General features: G+C 45.7%; 2 protein-coding genes across 2 annotated transcripts; one reads left to right on the top strand and one right to left on the bottom strand.

Annotated features, from left to right (window-relative positions):
• The first annotated feature begins 1,116 nt into the window (after positions 1–1,116).
• On the top strand, positions 1,117–8,018 carry LOC121047400. Its single transcript, XM_042294107.1, has 3 exons — positions 1,117–1,230; positions 1,465–1,874; positions 7,925–8,018. Exons 1-3 carry the CDS (start codon positions 1,138–1,140, stop codon positions 8,016–8,018), a joined length of 597 nt encoding a protein of 198 aa, XP_042150041.1. The 5' UTR covers positions 1,117–1,137.
• Positions 8,019–10,368: 2,350 nt separating this feature from the next.
• LOC121838077 lies at positions 10,369–11,210 on the bottom strand. Its single transcript, XM_042294105.1, has 2 exons — positions 10,844–11,210; positions 10,369–10,692 (listed from the first exon to the last, which is right to left on the bottom strand). Exons 1-2 carry the CDS (start codon positions 10,994–10,996, stop codon positions 10,369–10,371), a joined length of 477 nt encoding a protein of 158 aa, XP_042150039.1. The 5' UTR covers positions 10,997–11,210.
• Positions 11,211–13,636: the final 2,426 nt, after the last annotated feature.

Raw genomic sequence — 13,636 nt, 5'->3', positions numbered from 1 at the left:
TTGCTGACACAAATTTTTGTCATTTTTAAACGCAGATTACCCGCTTTTGGTCAGTGCAGGCGCACAATCATGCAAACAATCATGGCCTTTCTGATGTCACCAAACTAAGGAGCCAGCTAAAAAGGAAAGCTGTAGAGACCGCAGAACCTCCTAGCCGTCTGCTTACTTAGGCTTTGAGCAATTCAACAACATCCGTGCGCGAAAGCATCGGTAGCCTCGAGACTATTCGTCGTGACCTGCGCCAGCAAAGAAGTAAGGTGCGTCCGCCGGAACCCCAGACCACTGCTGATATTCAATTACGAGATACCTGGACAATGACCGGAGGGCCGGAAAAGCAACCGTTTTTGATCTATGACAACGGGCCGGAGAGGCGAGACCGCATGCTCGTTTTTGCAAGCCACGAACAGCTGCGGGCACTATCAACAAGCCGAACCTGGTACATAGATGGAACATTCTCGGTGTGCCCAAGACTGTTTAAACAGTTGTACGTTATGAGGTGTACAGCTGGGGAGAGCACCGTGGCGTGCGTTTATGCTCTGCTCCCAGGCAAAACCTTCTCCATATACGAAGAGCTTTTTCAAGCGATTTTGGACACGTGTGAAGCGAACGGTTATGCTCCATACCATAGCCTCCTCTATACGGAGAAAGCCTGGCGCGTCGCGTGAAAAGACGGCCGCCGTAAATGGGAAAGGAGGGGCGGAGAAACGGGAGCGGAGAGAACCTTGCCCGCTAGCGCCACAAAAAAGCGAGCGGCCAAACGCAGAAACAATCTTTTTTTTTTCCTCTCTCTCTTTTCTTGTCGCTATCGTGGAGAGGAGAAACTCAACGTCCACCCTTTCCCGTTTCTCCCTGCGCGCTTTCGAATCTCCGCGCCCGTTTCTCCCTGAGTAGGAAAACGAAGGTCACGAAAACACAAAAACAAGCGTGGTTCGGGGAGCGGCCGCTCATGACCCAAGCGCTCGCTGTCTAGGTCTGCCCTTTCTGCTCTGCGCTACCATATTGGTCACCGTTCGGCGCGCTCCTCCTCTCCTTTTTCCTGCGGCCACGCGCTCTATGGCTCCGTCGTCGATGTGCCAGGCTTCCTCCGTATAGAGGAGGCTATGTCCATACCCTGAGATCATCATTAGCGACTATGAGATGGCCGCCATAAGAGCGTCGAAAGCGGTCTTCGGAGAAGATGTCACCACGAAAGGCTGCTTCTTTCACCTCTGCCAGAGTACCCACCGCAAGGTAACGTTACTCCCAAAATAATCTTGAAAAGAAATATGGACGCCTCTAGTACCAACCATCTATGGCCAACCAACATAAAACCTATGATATGACATCAAAAACAAAGAAAAGGCATTTGACTAATTTTGAAGTGCTTAGCTCCCCAGTACCAAGATATAGCCTCTACGTCAAACTCAATTAATGCAACCGCATCAGGATCTCATCGTATCTCTTTTTGTTCTATTCGTTTTCAAGGTACGCGAGCTGGGCCTCATCAGCAGGTACAAGACGGACGACAGGTTCAAGAAGATGTGTGGAATGCTAGACGGCCTCGCATTCCTCCCTCCCGACCTTGTTCCAGTTGGGCTGGACTACATCCGTGGTCAGGCTCCAACAGACCTCGATGACCTCATCGACTATTTTGACGCGACGTATGTAAACGGAACGTTCCGAGCAGTGTCATCGAGAGTAGCCGATGGCGCATTAACCACAACGATGCGCCGACGACGCCCCGAGTTTCCGCCGACAGTGTGGAACGTGTTAGAAGCCACATTAAACAACGAAGACCGCACAAATAACGCATGCGAAGGATGGAACAGCGGGTTTAAGAAGCTTGTCGGGCACAGCCAGCCCAGTATATGGAAGCTGATCGACTGCTTGCAACAAGATCAAGCCCTATCGGAGGTAATACTGCTGCAAATAAGCCGTGGGGAACCGCCGACGAAGAAGACCAAAAGGGCGACAAGGCGCCTACAGGACCGCCTCAGGAACATCTGCCTGGACTATCTTGAGCACAAACAAGTTCCAGCCCTTCTGGAAGCGGTCGGAAATTGTATTCGATTCTAACGTGCGTGTATGAAAAAAATAATTCATGTTTGAGAGAAAATAAACGCAAATCATTCAATTTATGACTCCTCTGTGCAAAATCACTTTCGCTCTTTGATGCGGAAATAATATCTGGAAGTGAAAATAGACGAGTCACTCATTGAGCGTGGTGAGCTTTTCTCCGCCTTCTCCATTGGTCCGGTGAGCTTTTCTCCGGTGAGCTTTTCTCCGGTGATTTTTTCCGGTGAGCTTCTCTCCGGTGAGCTTTTCTCCGGTGAGCTTTTCTCCGGGAGAAAAGCTCACCTCAGGGCTTTGTTTTGGGGCCAATTTTGTTTCTTGCGTATATAAATGACATTGCAAATGAAATTCATCCGTCTGTTGAAGTCGGCATTTTTGCAGACGATTGTCTAATGTACATAAAAGTTAATTCACAAAGGGAACAAGTGCTATTAAACGACACGTTAGTGATTATGCACGAGCGGTGTCACAAATGGGATATAAAGATAAATTTTGAAAAGACAACTTTTGTAACAATCAGGAAAAAGAGGTCAACTATTATATTTCGGTATTTCTGTAATGATGCACTTTTTAAACGATCCGAAACTTTTAAATACTTAGGAGTCACAATTTCTAACGATCTAAACTGGAAGGTACATATAGAAAATGCCTGTAGTGCGGTTTTGCGAAAACTTGGTTTTTTAAGACGGACACTCAAATATATAACGCCTGAAGTTAAATTATGTGCGTACGAGACTCTAGTTCGATCATCTCTTGAATACGCGTACGTGATCTGGGATCCATATGTCAAATATCAAATAGAACAACTTGGGCGTATCCAGCGGCTTGCAGTAAAATTTGTTTATTTAGAGTATCGCCGCACGGAATCGGTAACAGAACTATTAAAAAAAAGCGGGGCTGCCAACCTTGGGTCAGCGGAGAAAAATTCGAAGGTTAAAATTTTTCAATCAACTCTACAATGGGCATTATAGCAGTTCGAGTGACTATATACAGCTTCCTTGTAGAAGGTCACCGAGAGTAAATAACCAGTTTGGAGTCAAGCCGTATTTCCCAGATCTCGATGTTTTTAAGTACACTATTCTCGTAAAAACAATTGAGGAGTGAAATAGTTTGGATCCCCTCTTTGTTGAGATTGACAGTGCCGATAAGCTTGAAAGTGTATTATGTGATTTTTATGCGGAGACATACTAGCAGAGCTGGCCAAATTACTCATATTTTGTAATTAAATTACATTACTAATTACTTTGCTGAAAATTGCTGAAATGTAATTAAATTACATTACAAATTACCACAGCCAGAAAGTAATTAATTACCATTACAAATTACTTTTAAAAGTAATTACATTACTTTCGCATTACTTTTGTATACTTGTAAATATAAAGGAGCTATTGATAACTTCCTTTTGCAGATAACTTTATTTACATTATTTACACAGTTCATGGCGCACAGCTAGAACTCTCTGTTGCATGTTTACCGATGGACAGAGGAACGCACGCGACTGATCCGTTTCCCACCCCAACCCGGACAACTATTTTTGGAGATGAGTGAGGACCCTACGCGGATTATCTCTGGGAGGGGGGAGAACAATTGTCATTGTTCGCAAAATCGCGTCGAGGGCCGTTCCACCAGGGGCCTTAGTTCGACCTACTTCCCCTCCTTCGTTTCCCGAGAATGTCGAGCAGGAAAGCTCGAATGCCAGGCACTTACCAGCCCTATTTCTCACAGTGGAAGATAACACAGAGAGGGTACGCAGCATGCATCAGAAAAAGTAAGCGGAAACTTTCAAGAGGGGCCAGAAAACGTCGAATGCAAAACCGCAAAACATAGGTAGAGAGTCGCGCTGGGCGGGTTTTCACAGTTCAACAGAGTGGCAGAAAATGTCTAGCTGATAGCGGGCGCGAGAGTCGCACCAGCCGCATTAGCATCAGCAACATAGCGGCGGCCAAAGAGCGTTTTTTGGAAAGGTATAGAGGAAAAAGAAAAAGTAAAATAAAAAGAAAAGCGCTCTTGTGTATTGCGGACACAAAAATTATGCCTGGTGCGAAAAAGTAATTCGGTAATTTAATTACAATTACCGTCGCTGGAGTAATTCATTACATTACTAAATTACCTGCTACAAAAAGTAATGAATTACATTACTAATTACTGGAACAAGTAATTAAATTACTGTAATTTCATTACAGTAATTACATTACTGCCAGCTCTGCATACTAGTATTCTTTGGTGGTGGTGACTTTTGGTGGCGTTGTTCAACCGCAATTGTACTCAAATGATTGTATTGTGGTGATTTTTCTTGATCTTCGGTTCTTTGTTTCTGTTGTTTTATTGCTGTACACTCCTGAAACAGCCCGAAAGGGCTTTCAGTATTGTAAATAAATAAATAAACAATATCGGTATCAGCGAAGATTTTTTTCCTTTTCGACTCGTTTGGCCCGAAGGAAGCTAATTGAGTTCGGGAAATAGCATGGAACTACGTTTAAGCTAAACTACAACAAATTATATCTGAATGAAAAATATTACGTCTATGAGCGCAAATCGGGAACCGTCACCGAACCGTTTCGTCCACATGCCTCCAACAGTGGTCCACGACATGGCACAACTGTTACTGTAACAGAAGGCGCATCCATTCCTACTTAACAATGGCAGAGGGGTAGTGGCCACCTGCATTCCTTGTCAAACGTATCTATTGTTTCTACAAATATACGGAGCTTATTAAATAAACGTGATGATTTATATTCTGCGATTGACTCCTGCGATGCTAGCATTATTGTGCTAACCGAGACGTGGCTGTCGGCAAGAATCGGGGATATCGATTATTCCTAGGACAAAACAATTCGCTACCTTTTGGCAGGACAGAGTTTCGAACAGGCGGAGGCGTGCTAATTGGAGTAATTAAGAGTATACCATCATTTGTTGTTAATATTAATAGCCCCTTGGAAATAATTTGGGTGTGTATCAACGTTCAACATAAAAATATATATATTGGCATGCTGTTATCGTCCCCCTTCATATGTCTCTGATTGTGCTGATAAACTACACGATGCATTGAATGTGATTATACGCCCTTCCTTTTGATAGGTGATTTTAATTACCCTAGCATTGTTTGAGACCCGGGAGATCCCAACTCTGACCTATTTTCAGCAGACTGTTCGAAGTTTTGAAGTGTGCTTTCTGATTTTCATCTTACTCAGCTAGTTCATAGCCCAACTAAAATGACTTCAAACATTTTGGATCTTGTTTTGACTACGATGCCGAACCTGATTGGTCCAATCATATACCTACCTGGCCTCAGTGACCATTGGTTATTACATTTTACCCTGAGAGTTCCTAAAATTTGTGTTAAAAACCATAGAAAAGTCATTCGGGACTACAGCAAAGATAATTATGATGCTATTAATATTGAATTATACATTTTTTAGATACTTTTTGGGGTAACTTCTAGGAATATTTTGTTGAATCCAACTGGGCGCGCTTTAAGGAACTGATAATTTTGTTCACTGAGAAATATTAACCTTTCATAATCATAATCGTAAACTCTAATTATCCGTGGTTCAACAGGGTGCACCTGAGATTGTCAAACAAAAAGAAGCGTTTATTTAGAGCTGCGAGGCACACATCCTGCTCAGTTCGCTGGCAGAATTATTTCAGTGCTGCTCAGTGCTACAAGAATGCTGTTCAGTCTGCTAAGTTCAACTTCTTCTCCTTACTACCTTCCAGGTTAAAAAATAACCCGCGTAAGTTCTGGAATCTGTCGTCCCATCGAGATAGGTCTTCGTCCATTTTATTGAAAACTACCGACGAAACTTTGATCGATGAATCCTTATGTGCCACCATGTTTCAGGAAGTGTTCATTCGATCTTTTTCTAACACCCAAGGCAATGTGAACCCAAGCTACAATGTTGATCCTTTCCCACTCATGGACCCTATCATAATCAGCCCCGATGGTGTTCTGAACCTTTTAAATGGCCTAAAGCTGTCATCGGCTACTTGTGTCTACGAAATTAACTCGAACTTCCTTCAAGCTACTAATCAGTACTCCTCTGTAAGTCTCGCCTATATTTTTCAGCAATTGCTTTACACATCATTGGTATTTTGCGACTGGAAAATTGGTAAAGTTATTCCTCTGCGTAAATCTGGCGATAAGCACTTTCCTATCATCTATAGGCCCATCTCGCTAACCAGCGTTCCCTGTAAAGTTCTAGAACATATAATTTATACGCAACTTGTTAACTTCCTAGAGTCAAATTCATTTTTCTCCCAAAATCAACATGGCTTTAGGAAATCTTTGTCCTGTGAAACACAGCTACTGTCTAACGCTAACAATTTTCATTCAGCATTTGATCAGGGATATCAAATGGACTGCATATTCTTAGATTTTGCCAAGGCGTGCGACAAGGTATCGCACAGACTTTTATTGCACAAATTAAGTAAACTCAACGTTGATTCTAACGCGTTTAACTGGTTGGTATCATTTTTAATAAATCGTTCGCAATTTGTAACATGTAACGGCATGAACTCCTCCTCCACACCCGTCACTTCTGGCCTACCCCAAGGAGCAGTTTTGGGGCCTTTACTTGTCCTGATCTATATTAATGACTAGCATGAGATGGTTTCTTCTTCAATTAAACTCTTTGCTGATAATTGTGCTATTTATCGTGGGATAACTAATGACTCGGGCTCGCGAAAACTACAACATGACTTCGACTCCATATTTAGATGGTGCAAACTCTGGTCAATGGAGCTTAACAATAACAAATGCAAAATCATGCGCATAGCCAAATTTACTACCGCTTATAATATTCAAAACACACCCCTGGAACTTGTGGCCTCCTACAAGTACCAAGGCGTGATCTTAAGGGACGACCTTTCCTGGAAACTTCATATTAACTACGTGATTAACAACGCTAACTGAATGCTTGTCTTTCTCAAACGTAACTTTCCTTTAGCTCCGTCGTCATTAAAACTGACTCTTCATAAAACACTAGTTAGGTCTAAGCTCGAATATGCAGCTTCCATCTGGGATCCCTCAACCATTTACCTCATCAACTCACTTGAAGGTGTTCAGAACAGAGCTACGCGCTTTATACTGGCCAACTATAACCGCACCTCGAGCGTAACGTCAATGAAAAACATATTACTTCCAACCCCCGCACATCGTCGCATGGTTTTTCGAATCTCCCTCTTTCATAAAATCTACCACCATGTCCCTTACCTCAAAGCCGAAATTATAATCCCCCATACTTTCTTTTAGCACGCCTTGATCATCGTCACAAAGTTGGTGTACCATTTTGTCACTCTAACGTTTATTATGCGTCTTTTATTCCGAGAACTTCTAAAGATTGGAACGGCTTACCTGCATCTCTCACATAAATTACTGACCACGCTTCCACGGAGTTTTCACGTTCACAATTTTCCACCACTTGAGTATGATGTCGATGAAAGTAGCTGTGGCCTCAAATGAGAACAGGTTGTGCTTCGCTCCAAGAGCACGCAACGCCACAGGCAAGGAATCATTGAAGATTTGCAAGGCAAGCTTTACGTTCCGCCTTTCAATATTCGACGGGCAAAGGGCTTTTCTCGATAGCCCATAGCCATATTTCAACAGCTGGTCACATTCTTTGCTGTGAAGGTCCCTGATTGTCGAAAATGACGCTGTTTGCATGCGCTCTGAGTGCCGCATTTGTTTGCATCTCAAGGAAGTAGAAGCAAACTTGGTCGTTCTTCTGGTTGATCCAGTTGTTTCGTATGCATTTTACTATGTGTACCGGGTCTATAACGAAAAACAGCGGCCTTGCAGGGTCTGATGGGTGTTGATACACAATTCTGTTAGAAGCGGGCGATTCGAAGTGGGACATTGCTTTTCTGTTTACAGAGTTGTCACTCACGACGCACACTACGCGATACCCAATCTTTTCCAGCCCGCAAATCACATCTTTCAGCATCTTGTGCAGGAACTCCGCGTCTAGTCTGTGCACTGGCACGATGTGCGCAACTTCTTTGAATTTGCACTTCAGGCTGCGCACCATGAAAACGAGCGCACAGTTTGCAGCCTCATTTGAGTTAAAGGGGTTGGGAAACGGAATTTCAGCGCTCATTTTTTGGTTTTAATGTGTTGCATGTTGCACCCTAACCTCAAAAACACCAGTCTTCCGTTGAAAAGCACAAGAAACCTAATTTTAAAGCTAAATAAACGATCTTTCAATGTGCACCTGGTGGATGCACGTCGAGCCTATTTGGGAGGTAGTCTAGCAACGTTGTGGAATCTGCTACGTAGTCGTGACGTAGCAGATTCCTTCGGAGCAGCGCCGCCTTTTGGATTTCCAACATTTTCCTTTTTAGCTTTCCTCCTAGCTCAACTCACAAATCGCGTGTTTTTGTTGTAAGCGTTGACATGAAATTATGGATAGAAAATAGAGTCATTGTACCAAGCGGTCCAAGAAGACGGAAAGGAAGGACTCCCCTCTTTCTCGAACCCTCGTTCGTGCAACCGAAAAAGCCACTCTCCCCCTAGAAGATTAGCCCGTCCCTCAAAACTCGAACAAAAGTTGCTTTCCCCACCCCGTTCAGCCCTAAGCTGACAGTGTTGTGGAAGCTACGTGCTCCTTGGGCCAGCCACACGCTCGTCACCCCATGGGTACTTCGAACGGCTCGGTTGTAACGCGCTGACGCTACTGACAACCCCACAACGCTGATAACGCCACCAAGGGCAAAGCTCATAAGCACGCCTGCCTTGCTACTCCACGAACGCGGGAAATCTTTTCTTTCTGGTTTTGTTTGCGCCGGACATCCCATGACGCATCGCGCTCTCCGCTCGCTTCTCTTCGAGCGCTTGCTCGAGTGCACCGTCTGGAACGAATAATATGGCCAATCGTTCAAAATACAAGCGTGCGATTATCATTTACGGTTATTGTCCGTCATGCTTGAATCCTTTCCGAACGAAATTTGAACATTTCAATTTTTGTTTCCGTACCCTTTAAAGGATGCATGCAAAGGAAAAAAACTTTTTTTTTTAACGGCTTAGATGGAAAAAGGACGCCATAAAACGATTTTACAACGAAGAAAAAAATTTTAGAGCTATATTTACGGCGCAAAACGAATTTGTAGTTGGCGCCCGCGCGCACCGCGGAAAAGTGGTCTGTATTTATCACGTGACTGGTCTTTATTTATCACGTGGTGCTTGCGTTCTTTCGGAAGCTTCTTATGGCCTCTAAAAGTAACTTATTCATCTTTGTTTGAAGTATAACAAAAAACTAAGATGAATAAGTATCTTTTAAAGCCCAAAGGAAACTCCTGAAAAAGCGCAAGCAGACGTGATAGACCTGTGCGCCGGCCAGACGACGGCGGCGGCGCCCCGAAGCAGACGAACTTGTGCGGCGGCGGCGACGGCGGCGTGGAGAAACGCGTTGAAGCGGCGTTCGCAGAACGCTCAGCGTGCGGCGGCGACGCAGCGCGGCGGCGCGCGGGCCTACCACGTGACCAGCGGCGGCTCCCGCGAGCGCCAACTACAAATTCGTATAGCGCCGTAAATATAGCTCTAAAAATTTCTTTTCTTCGTTGTAAAATCGTTTTATGACATCCTTTTTCCATCTAAGCTGTCTAAAAACATGTTTTTTTCCTTTGCATGTGTCCTTTAAGCGCAGCTCCGGTAATATTGCCCCCTTTGTATTCAAAGTAAGGTTTGATGTGTATTTCGTCTACCATTACGGTGACGAAGCGCTGGTCATCTTTGAGGTCAGAAATTTTTCTCGCCATGTAACTGAGGAATGCTTCACTCTGCTGCTCTTTGTTGAGGGCCCATGCCATAAGAGGAGCATACCGATCTGATCGTCATGGGATGCGGCAAAGTGACGCTTGCATGGCTGCGTATATAAGCGTATACGCATGGGGCGATATGGTGAAAAGAATGCAACAGAACGCCATGAAATCTGCAAAGTAGCGTCTGCGCTGTTTTTTCGCATGGAACTAGCTTACTTGCTCTCGCAGAAATCTAATGGAGTCGGCGTCGTCTTCTGCGTGGGACGTGGACAACTGATCCAGCAGTAGGCAAATAGCCTCGCAAATTTCCTTGATTGAGTTGGAAATCAGGTCCTCGTCCCACTTCTCGATGCCTTCGAGTTCTACTATACCCTTCTTACTGTCAGCAATTTTCGAAACAACCAGATTTGCACCTAACTTTTTTTACCGCCGGTTTCATGACATGTAGCGTCACGCCCATGTCTCCTTTTACGCAGACAGAGTACTTCAGCCACGGGGCCTCATCGTCGATGATGTGGGTAATAAAAAGCCTTTCGTCCTTTTATATTATGTTCCAAAACTTCATCTCTTGCTCCGCAAGTGTCCGATTAGTTCTCCTAAAGAATGGACTTTGTCCTTTTCATGTGCCCTGTTAAACATCTCCTCGGACTCCGCGATAGCTTTTTGCATAGCAGCGTGCTCCATGCGCGCCCGCTTGGAGTCGAGATCTTCTCCTCTTGTGGCTTCCCTAGACAGGTAGGTCGGGCAGCTAGGGAACTTCGTCGGTACAGCGTCAGGGCGAAGACGGACATGGGATAAGGGCACTGTGATGGTGCGGCCAGTACTTTTATCGGTATGCGATGCTTCTCGGATGATGTCCTCATGTCCGAAGTGAAGTTCGTATACCTAGAAAGGAATTTTGCGTCCAATGAACAAACCAAGGGGTATTTGACATAAAGCGCGGATTGCGAGCCACATTTATACGAATGTATGCATATATTGAATTTCCATTTCCAATGAAACAATTAATTCTCTACCAAAAAAAAGAAAAGCTTACCCTTGAATTCTCGATGACGGAGAGGTCTTCCCGTGGCACAGCGCGTATCCATGCGTCCCTCAGTGTTTGATCCTTTGGGAACTTGAACACGTACACTTTCGTGTCCACGGTGTAGTTTCCGCGGCATCGCGGCACACAGCACTTGCACGGCATCTCACCGTCACTCTTTTCACATTTCTCAAGCTTGCGAAGACGCGAAAAAACTCACTGCGACGCGCAAAACACGAGAAATTCGACAGAACAGATATGCACGTCGAAAAAGACACTCGGAAGCAGGCCGATTCTGCGGTGGACTGGTAGAGCTCACTGCTCAGCCGCACCTGCAATGGGGCGACATGCCTGGACAGGTCCGGACCCGTCGAGCCGCCTCTCGCAGCCGCCCCCATTAGCTGACGTAGTAAGAGTGGAAGGGGGCAGAACCGAGGCTTTCTCCCTTTCCAGTTGGTGTTGGCACGCCGCGCACATTGTTTAATAAATGTTGTTGAGTTAGTTGATTGAGCTTCAGCGGCCGCGAAGGCCGCCTGTAATTCCGTCTTCTAGTCCAAACGTGCAGAACATTTCGGTTGCATTGACGTTTTAGAGCGCAGCTCTTAGGGGCCCGTTTCCGGCTTGAGCGGCGTCGGCGTCGCCATCGGCGTAACCGCGCGGTGCATTATGGGAAATGTCCCATAATGCACCGCGCGAGCCCCCCACCGGGGTCACGTGACCTCGTGGAAGGGCACGTGACCCCCCCCGAGGTCACGTGACCCCCCCCCCCCCCCGAGGTCACGTGACCCCCCGAAGTCACGTGACTCCCCTGAGGTCACGTGACCCCCTCCTCGAGGTCACGTGACCCCCGCCGATGTCGCGTGACCCCCCGATGACGTCATCGTCACTGATGACGTCACCGGCATTCACATCGTCATCGTCATCATCACTGATGACGTCATTAGTGACGTCCTGATGATGTCACTGGCATACACGTCGTCATCGTGATCATCACTGATGAAGCCACCGGCATCCGCATCGTCATCGTCATCATCACTGATGACGTTACAGACATCCGCATCGTCATCATCACTGATGACGTCATCAGTGACGTCACTGGTGTCGTCACCGGCATCCGCATCGTCATCATCACTGGTGAAGTCATCAGTGACGTCACTAATGACGTCATCGGAATCCGCATCGTCATCGTTACTAATGACGTCATCAGTGACGTCAGTGATGACATCATCGGCATTGGGGGGTCACGTGACCCCCCCTGGTTAGTTGAACCCCCCCCCCAGTACCCTTCCCTCCTCCTCCTCAAGAGCTGCGCTCTAATTCGGCGTTACAGGGAGTTGTAAGCGGCTTTCATGTTTTTTATCACTAATTTTATCAAACGAGCAAACGAAGCCGCTAGAAACAGCGAAGTTCCGGAGCAGTGCCAGCAGCGCTACGTACACTGCATGGGTAAGATGCAACTAGATAGAGGGGCTTAGAGTGATAAACCGAAAGTTCGGAAGTGGCACCCCCCCCCTCCGGTTGCCGCCATGTTTTACGCAAATGTGACCACTCGTCACGTGACCTCACAAAAGGTGTGACGTCATCGGTAAGATGGCAGCGCCCAGAGCTAGTAAATGCGAGTTTGTTCGTTGCGCGGTAGCCGTGATGTGCAGCTGCTTCCGACGACTTCGGGCTTTTTTATGCTCGCTGACACAAGTATAATGTGAAAACATGAAGGAATGAGACATTATACCCTTTTTGCGCAAGATCGCTCTTGATCATCTGGATAGTAACGCCAGTAACGCTTGTGAGACAGCATCAGCCGTATGGCCATACCGGTGTTCGGATTACCGAATGTGTTCGAGGATTGATAGAACTCTGAGTGCTTTTAGCATGCGATTTTCGCATTCTCTTAGCTTTGGTTGAACGTTGGAATGTCTGAGAATCGACGCGAAATATATGCGTCGGACGTAGGGCCTAGGGGAATTCGTTTCAGCCCTAGGAAACTGCATAATCACAGCCAACTTTTAGCGAGGAAGTTCCTGCGACCTTTACGTATTGTGCTAATCGATGATTCTACATTCCCTCGCTTTTCTTCCTTTTTTTGTCAGTGCAAAGTGCACACTTAATTTCAGCTGCGAGGTAGACGTTTTATTGAGTGTGGGGATGAATAAATCGTTGCGGGCACCTGCTTTAAAGCTATTCAACTTGCTATAAGAACAACTGTTTTGGTGTACGCATAGATTAACTGCACATTTTTCTATTTCGTAGCATTTAATGCAGCAATACTTTTTTTCTTTTAATCACGAGTGCATTGTATTAGTCGGTCAATTATTTACTTGTTCTAATTACCTGGACAAGATAATTCATATTTGTGTTCACCCCCTGCCCGAAGAGCAGTCTTGTTGAAATATGTTGCCACATCCTTTCGGTCTCTTCAATAGACTTTTTTCAAAAGTGTAAGTTGCCTATACTTAGTATCACCATAATTCGGGAAAGGGCAACCACCACAGCCCCCTCGGGCCTATTAGAGAGACAGAGTGAAGGTATGTGACATATCTGGGCAGACGAGCACTCTGATGATATGTTGCCATGTGCCTCTCTCCAACATGCATATTGACTCACCGAGACTGTAGCCTTTGCCGTTTGCCAAATTGTGATGGAACGAATTACAGTAGCTACTACTCTAATTACCCAAGGCCTTCATACTTTGGGCATTTGTTCGTCAACAATTTTATGTCCGCCGTCACTGTGAACTTGGCTCAGCGCCTATTGGACCCGAGTGCTGCGTTAGCCTTCGACGTGAACTTCGACCATTCGTGTGCT

This window comes from Ixodes scapularis, unplaced genomic scaffold (genome assembly GCF_016920785.2).
Source record: "Ixodes scapularis isolate PalLabHiFi unplaced genomic scaffold, ASM1692078v2 PGA_scaffold0__279_contigs__length_252992795, whole genome shotgun sequence".
NCBI classification, from domain to species: domain Eukaryota; kingdom Metazoa; phylum Arthropoda; class Arachnida; order Ixodida; family Ixodidae; genus Ixodes; species Ixodes scapularis.
The sequence above is the reverse complement of the archived record's forward strand: the minus strand, read 5'-3'. Positions and strand labels throughout refer to the sequence as shown.

Excerpts from the sequence above, each read along its gene's own strand:
- LOC121047400 (XM_042294107.1), top strand. The coding sequence starts at position 1,138 with ATGGCCGCCATAAGAGCGTCGAAAGCGGTCTTCGGAGAAGATGTCACC. Across the intron at positions 1,231-1,464 it reads GCCAGAGTACCCACCGCAAG|GTACGCGAGCTGGGCCTCAT; the intron begins GTAACGTTACTC and ends TTCGTTTTCAAG. Across the intron at positions 1,875-7,924 it reads CTGATCGACTGCTTGCAACA|AGTTGTCACTCACGACGCAC; the intron begins AGATCAAGCCCT and ends TTCTGTTTACAG.
- LOC121838077 (XM_042294105.1), bottom strand. The coding sequence starts at position 10,996 with ATGCCGTGCAAGTGCTGTGTGCCGCGATGCCGCGGAAACTACACCGTG. Across the intron at positions 10,693-10,843 it reads CCGTCATCGAGAATTCAAGG|GTATACGAACTTCACTTCGG; the intron begins GTAAGCTTTTCT and ends ATTCCTTTCTAG.